The sequence below is a fragment of the Herpailurus yagouaroundi genome, unplaced genomic scaffold, assembly GCF_014898765.1.
Source record: "Herpailurus yagouaroundi ecotype Mexico unplaced genomic scaffold, PumYag 77, whole genome shotgun sequence".
Classification (NCBI taxonomy): Eukaryota; Metazoa; Chordata; class Mammalia; order Carnivora; family Felidae; genus Herpailurus; species Herpailurus yagouaroundi.
This window is the reverse complement of record NW_024412388.1, coordinates 92,587,947-92,603,599: the sequence shown is the minus strand read 5'-3', so window position 1 is coordinate 92,603,599 and position 15,653 is coordinate 92,587,947. Positions and strand designations below refer to the sequence as shown.

Sequence of the window (15,653 nt, the reverse complement as noted above, 5' to 3'; positions counted from 1 at the left end):
TTGGTCTTAAACCCAAGTGTTTTTTTCCACATTTTAAGTCTATGATTTTTAAATGGTACTAGTTTGGGGATTCCAGGAATAAGGCCCTAAGGTTTTATTCCTTTCTTGCCTCCAGCATTTTGATTGTATACGGTATAAGAGCACAGAAAGGCAGCTTCTTTACATTAAGAAGGTGAAGGGATATGCAGGAAGTAAGTAGCAACATGATATCCATCATTATCTATTTTCCTGTTGAAAATATTGTCAGTTGTGGTCATTGTCCTTTATAGAGAGAGCTCTGCAAAATGTTACAACATTTCAGGGAGAACAGATATTTTCATTGAAAGCAGCTTTCTTCCAAATTATCAGCTATGAATCTTGGATTCTCACGCTTCTCCTTTTTGTGCCTTGTCTACCAAGAGCCCAGAGAGACATTTTCTTCTCACTTATAACAGTTCTCTTTATACTAGTTTTTCCAGTACAGTTACCCATCTTGCTCAACACAGGTTCACCGCTGATTTTAATGATCATATTGGGCTTTTTCAAATCCATTTTGAAAGTAGTTTGGTTAAAAACAAAAATTGTAAAAATTTCTTCAGTTTTCTCCCACCTTGAGAATCCTGAAAGTCTGCTCGATGAGCTTTGAGACAGGAAGGCTGTAAGAACCTATTTCACCCATTTAACTTGTGAATGAAAACAGCAAGAAGAACCCTAAGAAAAATCCATGGTTAATATGTGCTTAGCAAAGCCAAGTGTGCTCTGAATGAACCCAAGTCTCCTCCAAACACAGGCAAAAACCCCAACACAGAGAGAAAATTGCTTTTGTAAAAATCTAAATTTTGTGGTCTTACAGACTCAGCATTTCATCCAGTTGTATAATAAAAAGTGATAAGTCCTTATTAATTAGTGAGATTACTTATTAGGTGGGAATGAATTTAATTATTTGTGAAATGGAACATATAACCACGCATTTTCAAACATTTAAAATTTGTTTTGCATCTTATTTATAATTTTTGTAATGCACAATTTTTCATATGGCTTTCTTTTCTATGATAAAAATTAACTTTCATGTTTCACAAGCTGCATGCCTGTTTTATTTCTTAAAGTATTGAGATGCAAGTGACCATATTTAAAACACCATTCTCAGTTAAATGTTTGTTAAAGTCAGAGCTTCAGATCTTGGTTTTGAGGTTGTATATCTTCTCTAGTCTCTGGCCTGTCAGGCCTCAGAAATAGCTGAGTTAGAGTTTTAGACATCACATGTCTTTGCTGGGAGCATTTTCCAACCAAGAATAGCTACTTGGGCTTTGTTCTAATAATTCCTGTGTTCACTATGACTTCCAAAAAAAATTTTTTTGTGCCATAATACCCAGAGATGGCAAATGAAAAGATCTTTCTTTTCTGTGGTGTTATATCAGCAACATCAATTATAGATGTTCAAGTGAAAGACTTATTAGAGAAACAAAAATGTTAAATTACAAACACAGTAGAAGCAGGTTTCGCTCAAATTCAGTCATACTTTTAAATGGAAAAAGTGAAACATTTATTGGCCTTCCGAAGTATCACATATTAATACAATTTTACTAATGCAAAATCTTTGTTTTGCTTTGTTTCACTTCTCTGCATAGAAACGGACCAATGGACTACGAAGAAACCCGAGACAGGTGGATCCAGGTGTGTTTTTGATTACTTGTCTGTAATCATAACTTCAGTTAAGTGATTATGAAAGTATATGGGAATTGCTGTAGAAGGTCAGACGGATTGTTGGCCTTTGTTCCTGGCAGTTTGGTATGTGATGAGTGACCAGGAGGCGCCAGTCTACTGTGTAAATCATTTACCTGACAGTGCTTCCTGGGATAGGCTCACGTGATGAGTAACCACCAGTACTGCACTCAAGAACCAGCCATCGAGCTGGGTATTTACTTGCTGAACAGCTTCAGGCTCCCTGGTTAATGCCAGTATATCCAACACCCTCCCCTTCTTCCCAAATGTGGAAAGAAGATCATCCAACAAGCTAGCATTTAAAAATTAGCATTTTCTTTTTTTGTTTTTTTTTTTGTTTTTTTAATTTTTTTAATGTTTGTTTATTCTTGAGAGTTAGAGACAGCATGAGCAGGGGAAGGGCAGAGAGAGAGGGAGACACAGAATCCGAAGCAGGCTCCAGGCTCTGAACTGTCCTCACAGAGCCTGATGCGGGGCTCGAACCCATGAACTGCGAGATCATGACCTGAGCTGAAGTCAGATGCTCAACCGACTGAACCACCCAGGCACCCCCAAAATTAGCATTTTCTAAGGGGGTGAAGGAAATTCATAAACTAGACAATTTTGGTACCCTCCTCTTTTGGGAAAATACTTTTCTTCATCCTTCATCTGTACTATTTTATGATAGAAGAATGAATTTAAAGACTTGGTGAACAAGTATCCTCCTTTGAGACCAATTGTTTGTCTGCAGAGAGCATACAGTTGTTTTCTATTTAACATCATGAGGTTTGTTTATCATTATTTTAGTATAATTATTTTTCCACCCATTAAACAATGCCTTCCTCAGTTTAATTACCAAAGGTTTGTTGTGTAAATGGTCTTATTATTATGGGTAAAGGGTACTCATGGCCAAAGGATTCCAAATATATGAATTTGATAATAAATCAGGTGGGGCATGAAGCAACCTTGCTGGAAAATAATCTGGATTGTGTTTTGTTTTCTCATCGTAAACAGCATTCACCTAGTTGTAAACCTGAGCTTTCAAAGCATTCTAGCTTTTAACTGAAACCACACCCATGGTAGCCATGCCAGTTTATGAGCTGTTGGAAAAGATTTATAGGACCTTTGTTGCCTCTGGCTAGAAATTGCCTCACTTATGTCCTGAGATCAGTTTAAATCTTTTAACTACAGAACAAAATTGAGGCCATTAAAAAAAAAAAATAGGTGTTCTGGTTTATTTTAATAGTTCAAAATTCCCAACACAGTACCCTTTGCAGAGGATTCTGCAGTAATATTTAGAAGTGACTTCTTCAGTTCTATTTAGTATGAGTGCATGGCTGTGAACAGATTTTTTTCTTCTTATTTTGTGTGAGGTGTAATATATTTTTATTTCAGAAAATGATCTAACCTTTACAAGTGTTATTTTAAAAATATTTTCTCTTTCTTCTGTGGACATTTTAATTTAATCCGTTTTCTTCCAGGGAAATGCATTTCTGTCATGTGTCAATAGGAACACATTTGACTATTAACAATTGACTTTATAGCTGGAATTTTTAGGAGCCCTTAGCTTTTCTAAAGAGAGTTATAGTGAATTCACAGATGGTAAGTATAACAAAGTGGACCAGTAATATAATAGTGTATGCTCAAGTTCATGGCTTTGTATATGTACAGCGGCTCTGGTATTCCTAATTGTCCACAGATTTTAGAACTTCATGAAGAATAAACTTAAAAATACAAAAGATGTGGTCCGGTAAGTTTGTAAGGGGAAAGAAACATGTATATATACATGCAGACACACCCACACACACACAGATTGTGTATCATATAGTTTTCCATTAGGTATGGTAATTATATATGAGCATTTTCTCATTTCTCTACATTTTTGAAAACAAAAAACAAAACAAAACAAAAACAAATCGTTGATCTTGCTTGTTGTAGATGCTAACGTGAAAACAAGTGTTTCTCCCTGTAGGTGTCTTTTGATGTCTGGCTGAGTTATGTGTGCATCTTTGTTTCTTTCTGTTGGGAAGTTGCTAGCTTTTTGGTTCAAAGTTAACCCTTCCTTGATCACTGCCCTGCACTGGGTTGGTCTTGAGTATCATTTAGCATATTTTCATAGTTTTTACATTCATTCCAAGACGTTTAAATGAGAAATCTGTAAAATTGAGGCTTTCTCAGCAGGGACAAACTGCTTGCAAGGGGCATTATTTGCTGCTCATGCTTTTACCATGGAAATTCCTTTCATCTTTTCTAGCTAATTTAGTTGACATATCTGAGTGCAAATACATCTAGTGTTTTCCAGGGCCTCACTTGGGGTGGCTTGTACAAAAGACCGACTAACTGTAAGGCCTCTCGTTTTGGAAAGGAACTTAATGCATAGTTATATGGGTGGTAGGTGCCTAAGAAGTGTTTGTTAAGTGAATTAATGAATTGTTGTATGCTTTTTGTGCGTGTGTTGGCTCTCTTGCTTTTTAAATTCCTCCTGCTGACAAAGTGCACAAGTACAGTAACGGAGCATTGAATAATCTAGGGGTAAGAAGCATGGCTCTGAGGCACAGTGACTCGGGACTCAACTTAGGTGCTCACTTGCTGTTGACCTGTGGCAATTTCTTCCCCTCTCTCTGCTGTCCTTTCCTCATTGAAAGGATACTAATAATAGTACCTACCTTACAGAGTTGTGAGCATGAGTAATAAGTGTTACACGAGTTAATAGGCATAAAGCACTTTATAACAGCCCCAAGTATGTAGTAAATAATAAGGGGTGGCAGTTATTATAATAATTACTTTATGGTAGAGCAAGGAGCTTAATATCGGACATTTTGTCATGCATAGAAGAATCAGTGATATTTGCCAGTTATTTCTTTGCACACAGACCCAGATTTTTATGTTGAGTTTCCATTGAGGCTAGATGTTACATAAATATAGTTGTTTTCAGATTTGCCGGTATTCCCTGCTTATCTGATGGCCATGATATTTTGTGTATCTTTAAGAAGAGAAACAATCAGGGGCGCCTGGGTGGCTCAGTTCCTTGAGCGTCAGGCTTCAGCTCAGGTCATGATCTCCTACTCCGTGAATTCGAGCCCCGCATCGGGCTCTGTGCTGACTGCTGGGAGCCTGGAGTCCGCTTCAGATTCTGTGTCTCCCTCTCTCTCTCTGCCCCTCCCCCGCTCATGCGCATGCGCGCGCTCTCTCTCTCTCTCTCTCTCTCTCTCTCTCTGTCAAAAATAAATAAACATTTAAAAAAAAAAGAAGAGAAACAATCAAGACTGGTGGTTGAGAGTTTTTTGGTGAAGTTAGAATAGTGTTTGTGATTGCATTATAGAAACAAAAGAAAGAAAAACCTCCCAAGTTGAGAACATATTTGTGGGGTTCTGTTCAAACCAAGAAAAATGTAAGCTATGGGTTTGCATCGTGTGTTGTTAGCACATATAAAACATTCACTCTTTATTAATAATTGTGGTTAATCTTTATAGAAAATACTTGCAAATGGCTTTGCAGTTTATTTTTTCTTGTATTCTATTGTGTGCTAAGAAAATTATCAATTTATGATCTTGACTGCTTTTATAAATATAGTAATGTGTTAGATGCAAATTGTGGTAGCTCTTTTGGATATCTTAAATATAGCAGATATTTTCATCAGTTTGTACTTTTCTTCCTAAGACAGATGTTGGTTTCAGGAAAATAACACTTGTAAGAGACAGATCAATTATTTCAGGAACACGGAGGTGCTAGGCCTTTTTCGAGAACATGAGATCATAAATCTCAAAATCTGAGCACTGGTGTAATATTTATCACTAAAAGTTGCACTCAAGGTCAAAGTTACTAATTAAATTTTAATACTGAATTTTAAACGTTCCCTTCTAAGTATGAAAGATGAAAGATTTATTTTTGTTTGCATGTGGCAAGTCTTGTATTCCAGGACATGTGTTCTTTTTGGTCAAGCCCATGTTTTTGTCTTATTTGCAGCTCATTGCATCTTGTATTTAAGTCCACAGTCACTGGCTTTAAAAAAAAATCAGGCCAATGTTCTGGGTAGTGCTGCCTGAAGAGTAGATGGAGTAGATGGCAAATATTTAGGTAGCTCACATTGTCTTTCTGATCTTAGGTTACCCATGTGATTGATGATAACCTTGAATAGTAAATGAACAGGTAATGGTTTAAATGATGAAAGAGTTCTTTCTGAGAACTGTGCTTTTCATATGCTTATTGTAACTTTTGATTACAAAGAGAAACATGTGGCTTGGAAAAACTTTCTTTTCTTATTCACTGAGAAGATGTCCTACAGTTTCTTAGCAGAGACCCTTCAAAGATGGTCACTTTGTCTTTCAGGTGGGTAGGATTGATAGGTAATGCCATTTCTATTTCTTGTATGAAGAAAGGACGTCCAGAAATCTTTCTTTCATTACCAGCTTCCTATATCACAATAAGCACCAGCAATATCATTAATTATAAAACATGGCCCTTTTTTGTAAGGAATTTATAGTCTGCCTAAAGAAGGAATAGATACAGGCGCAAAGTCTTAATTGCATAAATGCATATATAAATGTGCATCTGAAAATATTTTAATATTATATACTATTTTATATACTGATTCACTGTGCTATGGCATACTGCCATAAACACAGTGAATAGTCCGATAAACATATAACAAATCCAGTTATGTAGTATGTGCAAAGAAGCAAATGGAATTGGAAGAGAGAAGCTCAGGAGGGCTCATACTGCTTTTAGGCTGGGTTGTCTATATATGCTTTTATTTATATAAATAATTTTGTTACACTGGTTTATTGTATTGAATTATAATAATACAGTTTTCCTTAATGTTTTAATGTCAAACAATTGATGAACTCATTCCAAATCTGAACAGAATTTTTGATTTCTTTTAGATTGGATTCTAAACACAATGTCAATTTGCTCAATAGGGAAATTTTGTATTTTTAGTTTCCAACTAGAAAACATTAACAAGAAAAGTAGCAGCCCAGGATTTTAAAAATCACAGACCTAAAAATACATTTTTTTCCTTTCTCATGGGGGAGACAAATGTATATTCTTGAAGGCTTTAGAAAAATGAGCTTTTGTCTATAATAAATAAATAATAAAATATCCATAGATTCTGATATTTCCATATTAATCAGTCAGACCTACTTCTGTCTTTTCTGTCACCCCTAAAACTAATTTCTCATCAAATATAAATACTAATCTAAATATTGGGAGCATAATTGCAAATGTGTAAAAATATATTTCACATTGAAAGAATGAACTTGAGAAAGCTGGGACAATAGAACCCAGTGAGTGATTAAGATTCATTGCACAGAAATGAGAAATCCAAGCTGTGAATGAGTGCTGGGAGCCTGCTCTGGTTTTCAAAACAGTTGATTTGTTCTCAAGCTTCTATTAAATTATAGACGATAAGACTAGTTTTGCACTAAGGCGATTGATCACCTCGTACCTTTCTCATTCCCTTTACGATGATGACAGATTTCTATAGTGTGCATCATAGTCCTTGTTCACATCTCTCTTTGGTTTGAAGAGGATTTGTTTTGCCCCTTAGAGTCTCAGGGAAAGCTCACAAAGGGTCACTATTGCTATTGGCTGGCAGCTTTGGCACCTGGTACCTTGCCAAGTTTGTTTTTTTTTTTTTCCCCATTGCTTAGGTACCTCCAGCTTAGGAACCAAGGCGAGATGAATATTTGAAGACATGCACCAAGGTGCTTTAGGTGGGAAACACAGTATTAATAATGTAATTATTGAAACAACAAAACATTTGGAAAAGTATATATAGAACCTACCTCTGGGTCATTTATTCACTTCTAATTTATAGTTCCTTTTTTAAAAAAAGTTTTTTTAACATTTGTTTATTTTGAGAGAGAGACAGAGCATGAGCAGGGGAGGGGCAGAGAAAGAGGGAGACACAGAATCCAAAGCAGGCTCCAGGCTCTGAGCTGTCAGCACCGAGTCCGATGCGGGGCTGGAGATCACAAGCTGTGAGATCATGACCTGAGCTGAAGTCGGACGCTCAACCGACTGAGCCACCCAGATGCCCCGTAATTTATAATTACTGTTACAGTAATCATGTCTTCAGTAAATAATGTATTAAATACTTGGAAAAAATACACTAAAAAGGAAGTCTTGAATGTGGTGAGCTGCTTTTAGCATTTATCACTGATAAAGTATTCCTTGCTTGGAAGGTCAGGATGTCTTGGGCTTCCTTTGCAATATCTATGGCCCTGGTAATAAAATATTATTCAATTTCCAAAGAAAAAGAATGTGCTATATAAGGCTAAGTGCACACACACAAAAAAAACTTGAGAAATTTCTTGTGGGTCATTGTCCTCTGAGAACCAAGTAACTTGGTTCCAGTGTTTTAGTCTGAAGTAAGGCAAATGGAAGGAACCGGTTAAGTCAAAACTATAGGCTTCAAATGACAATATTGATACAAGTAATATCTGATACCAGGAAAACAGGACATCGGTAAAATAATCATTAATATGATAATGGTTTATAATTGTATAGTAGTTTTATATACAAATAGGATGACTAGCAAGTGAATTAGAATATTGGATGGCAGTTTGTGGAATTTCTATCAAAATGACACATTGGCAAATATATCTTTCAGTATATTCAAATCAAGTTGAGTTTTAAAATTTTAATTTGAAACAAAAGAATTTATGTTCACCACTAACAGTTGTTTTCTACAGATAATTTTTCTTTTGGGATTCATTCTTTTCTGCGTAGATATTAGAAATAGATGGAAGTTAACCCATCTTTGAGAAACTTGGAGTTTTGTTGGAGAGGTAAGATGTACAAAAATAACATGTCAAGCAGTGTACTGTGTGGTATATGATGAACCACCAAAATGTGCCGTGCAGGTTATAAGTGGTATAGTTGACCGAGAGGGCAAATGAAGGAGAATTCATGTGAAGCAAAGGACACAGACAAGGAGGCAAAATATCTGACAGGCACATCAAGAAAAGACAATTTATGTGGAACTGCAGATGTTTATTTTATTTTATTTTGGCAAAAGTGCAGATGTTTAAATAAAGTTAACTGTCTGTTATTAGGTTTGGGTCAGCTCAGTTCGTTAAGCACCCAGTATGCATTGTCAAGCGACACACATTTCAAACTAGGAAAACAAGAAAAAAGAAAAGATGATTTCCACGTGAAATTTGTTTTTGGTAAGAAAGAAGGGCTATGTTCACGAGAGAATCGTGGAGGGAAAAAGCAGAGGTTGAGTTTAAGCAGGCTTTAATGTACGGGCACACCTGGTTTTATTGTGTTTTGCTTTACTGCTCTTCCCAGATACTGTGTTTTTCACAAGTTCACGGTTTGTGGCAACCCTGCATTGAGCAAGTCTGTCGGAACCATTTTTCCAACAGCATCTGCTCACTTCGTGTCTGTGGGTCATGTTTTGGTAATTCTTTCAATATTTAAAATTTTTTCATTATTACTGTATTTGTCATGGTGATCTGTGGTCAGTGATCTTTGATGTCACTATTAGAGTTGTTTTGGGGTGCCACAAACCATGCTTATAAAAGACCACACGCTTGGGGCACCTGGGTAGCTCAGTTGGTTAAGCGTCTGACTCGATTTCGGCTTAGGTCATAATTTCATGGTTCGTGGGGATCGAGACTTGTGTCAGGCTCTGTGCTGTCAGCAGAGCCTGCTTGGGATTCTCTCTCCCCCTCTCCCACTGCCCCTCCCCCCTTCTCTCTCTCTCTCTCAAAACAAACTTAAAAAAATTAAAAATAAGAGACAGCAAACTTGATTGATAGATGTGTCTATTTCTGACTGCTCCGTTGACCATCGGTTCCCCATTGCTCTCCCTCTCCTCAGGCCTCCCTATTCCCTGAGACACAACAATATTGCAATGAGGTCAAGTAACAACCCTATGATAGCCTCTAAGGAAGAGTCCCACACATCTTACTTGAAATCAAAAGCTAGAAATGATTAAGCTTAGAGAGGAAGGCATGTGGAAAGCCCAGATAGGTCAAAAACTAGAGCTCTTGCATTAGTTAGACACGTTGTGATGTAAAGGAAAAGTTCTTGAAGGAAATTAAAAGTGCTGCTACAGTGAACACGTGAATAATAAGGTGAAACAGGCTTATTGCTGATCTGGATAAAGTTTTAATGGTCTGAATTAGAAGATCAAACCAGCCACAACTTTCCCTAATCCAGAGCAAGACCTTAAGTCTCCTTAACCCTCATCTCTTCAATAGAGAGGCGAGGAAGCTGCAGAAGAAAAGTTGAAAGCTAGCAGAGGTTGGTTTATGAGGTTTAAGGAAAGAAGTCATTTCCAGAGCATCGAAGTACAAGGTGAAGCAGCAACTGCTGATGTCAGAGCTGCAGCAGGTGATGCAGAAGGTCTAGCTAAGACAGTGAGTGAAGGTGGATACAACAAACAATAGATTTTCGTCCTGGATGAAATAGGCTTCTACTGGAAGATACCATCTAGGACTTCATAACTAGAAAAAGTCAATGCCTGGTTTCAAAGCTTGAAAGGACAGGCTGACTTGGTTGTTAGGCGTGAAGGCAGCTGATAACTTTAAATTGAAGCTAACGTTAATTTACCATTCCAAAAATCCTAGGGCCCTTAAGAAGTAGGCTAAATTTACTCTGGGCTTTGTCAGGAGAACAACAAAGCCTGGATGACTGCATATCTGTTTTACAAGAGGGTTTACTGAATATGTTTTTAAGGTTTTTTTAAATTTATTTTTGAGAGAGAGCGAGAGAGAAAGAACAAACACAGGGGAGGGGCAGAGAGAGAAGAAGACACAGAATCCAAAGCAGGCTCCAGGTTCTGAGCAGTCAGCACAGAGCCCAAGCGTTGAGACCATGACCTGAGCTGAAGTCAGATGCTTAACTGACTTAGGCACCCAGGCACCCTAGTTTACTGAATATTTTACGCCCATTGTTGAGACCTATTGCTCAGGAAAAAAGAGTACCTTTCATAATTTTACTGCTCATTGACAATGCATCTGGTCATGCAAGAGTTCTGATGGGAATGAGTGACAAGATTCGTGTTGTTTTTGTGCCTGCTGACACAACATCCATTCTGCAACTCATGGGTCAAGGATTCATTTTGACTTTTAAGCCTTATTATTTAAGAAATACATAAGATAGTGATAGTGATTCCTCTGATGTATCTGGGCAAAGTAAATTGAAAACCTTCTGGAAAGGATACTATTAAGAACATTCATGATTCATGAGAAGAGGTCAAACTATCAACATTAACAGGAGCTTGGAAGAAGTTTATTTCAACCTTCATGGATGAATTTGAGGGTGTCAAGACTTCAGTGGAGACAGTAACTGCAGATGTAGTGGAAACAGCAAGAGTACCAGAAGTAGAAATGGAGCCTGAACATGTGAGTGAATTGCTGCAATTTCATGATCAAACACAAAGAGATGAGGAGCTAGTTCTGATGGATGAACAGAGAGTTTTCTTGAGATGGAATCTACTCCTGATGAAGAATGTTAAAATATTACAAAGGATTTAGAATATCCCATAAACCTTAGTTGATAAAGCAGTGCAAGGGTTTGAGAAGATTGACTCTCACTTTGAAAGATGTTCTACCGTGGGGAAAATGCTATCAAACAGCATCGAAATTGTTTGTGAAAGGGTGAGTCAATCGAGGAGGCAAACTTCATTGCTGTGTTAGTTGAAGAAATGGCCACAGCCACCCCAACCTTCAGCAGTCACCACCCTGACCACTCCGTGGCCATCGACATCGAGGCAAGACCCTCCACCAGCAAAACCATGATGACGTGTTAAGAGCTCAGATGGTGGTTAGCATTTTTTAGCAGTAAAATATTCTAAAATTAAAGTATATAGATTTGTTCAGACATAATGCTCTTGCACACTGAATAGACTCTGGTATGGTGTGAACACAACTTTCATACGCACTGGGAAATCAGAGATTCGCTTGGCTCTGTTGCGATACTTGCTTTATCATGGTGGTCTGGAACTGAATCTCCTGTCACTCTGAGGCATGTGCCAGTACATCTGTCACTGTGTACGAGTGTCAGACATGTTCCTCCTTGGGCATACCATGGCTGGATTTTCTGCTTCTCCTACTTTGTCCTTTTTCCATTTGTACACTCTTCTGATTGTCTTCTTATTATCAAAAGAGGTAAATCTGGAGGGATGGACCTGAAATGGGAAGCGGGGAGTTCCGCCAGTCTCGTCCCTACTCATAGCTTTAACTTGCAGGGATATAAAGAAAAGAAGCTTTCTTTTTTTCCCAGTGGCTTCTTGTAACCTTGTCACTGTATCTAAATATGCATTTGATATTCTCCTTTGGATGCAGGTACTATGTTTCTAGAAGGAGGTAATCCCTTCGCTCCACCATTTTCTACTCAAGTGTTAATGTAGATTGGTCCATTAGATTAGAGAAATGAGGAAATGGGGCCTAACACAGCATGTTCCTTGGAGGCACATGGGAGGAAAGGAACCTTACCCATTGGAAGGATAAGGTGAGAGTGGTGGAGAGGCAGAGAATGCAGCCCTTGAGGCATTAAGTTAGCCACAGCCTGCCTCTGGCAATAAAGGAAAAATGAGGGAAGAAAGGGAAGAAGAATCTTCCTAGTTCTGTCTGTGTTAGGTACTTTGACCTACATCAACATTTTTAGTCATTGGAGGCAGCCCTGTGCAGTGGTTTGGGCCGAGGACCCTGCAGTGACATACATCTGGGCTTATGTCCTGCCCCTCTGCTTACCTGTTGTACAGTCTTGGGCGAGTCAACCTGTTTTATCCTGTCTAAAATGGGGCAAATAGCAGACCTCATGTCATTGTGAAGATTATATGATCTAATAGAGCATTTATTAATGGGATTTAGCACATAGTGCTTTGTAAATGATGGTGGTGATGATGGTTATTACTAATACTTAAACATTCCTGTATTAATTTTCCATTGCTATCTAACAAGTTGCCATAAATTTAGCAGCTTAAAACAGTACATATTTGTTACCTCAGGGTTTCGGTGGGTCAGAAATCTGGGCATGAGTTAGCTGGGTCTCCTGCTGCATGGTTTCTCACAAGCCCTCAGGATGTTAGGGCTGTATATGAAGAATCTGAAGGCTCACTGAGAAAAAGCTACTTCCCAGCTTGCTTACATACTTATTGGGAAGATTCAGTTCCTTTTTGACTGTTGAATTGGTTCCTCCATTCCTAGCTCGCTGTTGGCCAGAGGCTGTCCTCAGTTCTTAGCCACGTGGGCCTCCCCAACATGGCCATTTCCTTCATCAGAGTGTGCAAGGCAAGAAGGTGATGGAGTCTGGATGGAAGCAGGATGGAAATTCAAATCATATGTAACATAATCATGGAAATGACATCCTACCCCCTATTTCTTGGGTAGAGGCAAGTCATAGGTGCTGCCTACATTTGGAGGAGGAGATTAACAAGTGTGTGAATATCAGGAGGTATTATTGGGGTTCAGCAGGGATTATTTATTAATCAGAAGGGATTGTTGAGTTTCATCTTAGCCTGTCTGCCACAAACTCAGATATTGCTGTTTTTCAGTGGAGGTAACCTCAGCTCTGAGAGGTTTAAGTAATTTACCCAAGGTCACACAGCACCTGGCTGGTACCAGGACTTAATTGCAAAGTTTGGCTCCAGAGACCTCACTCTTCTAGAGATCTTCTGTGTCCCCTACTTTATGCCAGTTTTTGCATGGAGGACAGCTTATTTCCTGGAGTTCAGCTGTATAGTACAGTGGAAAATTAGCAGTGTGATCGGGTCTGTTTTGCAGAGTTCATTAGTGGCTGCTGTTACAAAGCAGATTTATGGGTGATTTTATTTTATGCATTGTTAATTTTGAAAATGTTAATCTGAAATTGCTACAGTATTTCAATTAATTTGGATGATTAAAACTTAGCACCAGAAGAATCTCTAGCAGAAGATAAGGCAGCTAATTAGAGGTTCTGAAACAAACAACTGTAGACACTGGCACTGAAACATGCTGGGTGGAACTCACTCTGCTTAACAGTTTTGAAATGGAAAGAATAATTTCTGGCAGTCTAAATATTAAACTTGAGTGCATTTGACTTTTTTTAAAAGCCATTTTAAGAAGTTAATTATTTAAGTGAATGTATAATTTTTTAATATCGTGCATTTCTAGAAAACTGCCTTCAGATTGTTTTGGGTAGCTGTAGTTGGTGACAGAAATACAATAGGCATTCGTTGTCCAGGTATTTTTCTTGTATGATATCTCATGCATTTTCTATATGTTGTTTCCATTTATTTTTTGAGTTTAAAGGTGAGACAGCACAGACTTAAAAAAAACAAAACACTTGATCTTGTTTGATAGTGTTTTGTATTTTGAAGGACTCTAAAAAAATCAGAAAATATAAGGAAGTATAGAAAAACTTCCTGGATGAATTGCCTAGAATTCCCTCCCTCAGATAATCACCTTTATGTTGTTATTTTGTTACACATTTTTCCTAGTACTTTTATTTTCTTGGTGTGTAACCATACATTTATAAAAGGTCTGTATTTCCAAGACGGTATTCTGCTTTTATCACTTAACTTTGTGTCATGAGCATATTTGTTTATTCACTTGTTCATTCAACCATTTGATACGTATGCAGGCACAGTGTTAGATTTACGGGGATGAGTAAGAGGTGTTTTCCCTAACACAGCAGTGTCATGAAGATTTGAGATGAGGTAATCAGGTAAGATTTGAGATGAGGTAATCAGGTAAGATTTGAGATCAGCGTAATACAGAGGCTATGCTTAAGAGGGGTGCATGTTTCAGATGTGTGGACATCAGGGAATGATGTGTGAACTGAAAGGATGTGAGTAGGGGATTGACAGAATATGAACGGAGACAAGAAGGCTGCAGGAAGAGGGAACAGCTCCAGCAAAGGCCCCGTGTTGGAGGAAGCACAGAATGGCTAGGGCTTAAAAGGGGGAGCTGTGTACCATGAGAATAACCGAGTAAAGGTCTTTATTTCTGCATCAAGAAATTTGACTTTATTCTGAAGAGCAGAGTGTGGCTTTCAGCTAGAGGACATGGTCTTCTAAGATTGGTTGAAAAGATCATCCTAGCCATACTGTTAAGGGTGTACTGAATCATTAAATAGTCTTAAAAATATCAAGTAGTTTTAAAATCATTTCTTATTGGACAATAGTCTAATTTTCATTTTTATGTATACTATTTAAAGAGTATTTATACATGAATATATTTGTCCATATGTCTGATTATTACTGTTTAAGAATGGAGTCACAGAAGTATAATTTCTGGGTCAAAACTTAATGAATTCCTATACTCAGGATATATATGTTGCCAAATTGCCTTTTAGAAACTTTACATTGAATTATATCCCCACCATTTTTGACATACGAGATCATGTCTTAACCTATGCTTAATGACACTGTATTTTTCTTTTTACTTTAAGTCATTTGATGAGAAAGGAATAGCATAGTACTATTTATATCATTGTAGTTGATATAATGTAAATTATTATGATATATGATTACTATTGATATAGATCCTTTTTAATGTTTATTGGATGTTTATATTGCTCTTCTGTGAATTACCTGTTTATACCTTATCCATTTTTCTATTCAGGATTTAGTGGATTGATATAGTCTTACAAATAATCTTTACAAATAAAGATTATTTGTAAGACTATAAATATTAATGATATCTGGCTTATGTTATTTTTATATGAAGTTTTAATATTTGCTGTCAAAATTATTGATATTTATGGAATTCTTTTTTTTTCTGATTTTGTGCTCAGAAAGTTCTCCCTTTCTGAATTCTGTTAAATACTTCTTGTCTTATTAATTTATGTAGCATTTAACGTATGTCTTTTGACTTCTTATGTAAGTAATAGATTAAAGTTGTGTGAACAGTTCCAAAATATACATCAAAATATTTTAAGGATTCACAGTACAACACTTTACAAATTTTAAATTTACCCTTTTTTTGTATGTTGCTTAACAGCCATGTTATATTGTGTACATTTTATTTTGTGCT

At 37.2% G+C, this 15,653-nt stretch overlaps 1 protein-coding gene across 2 annotated transcripts in view; it reads left to right on the top strand.

Annotated features, from left to right (window-relative positions):
- VAV3 (vav guanine nucleotide exchange factor 3) overlaps window positions 1-15,653 on the top strand; it is a 271,460-nt gene that overhangs the window by 162,673 nt on the left and 93,134 nt on the right. For both annotated transcript variants that reach the window (XM_040471158.1, XM_040471159.1), the window contains one exon: window positions 1,608-1,653. In XM_040471158.1, the coding sequence (XP_040327092.1) occupies window positions 1,608-1,653 (46 nt within the window). The remainder of the gene's footprint in view (window positions 1-1,607; window positions 1,654-15,653) is intronic.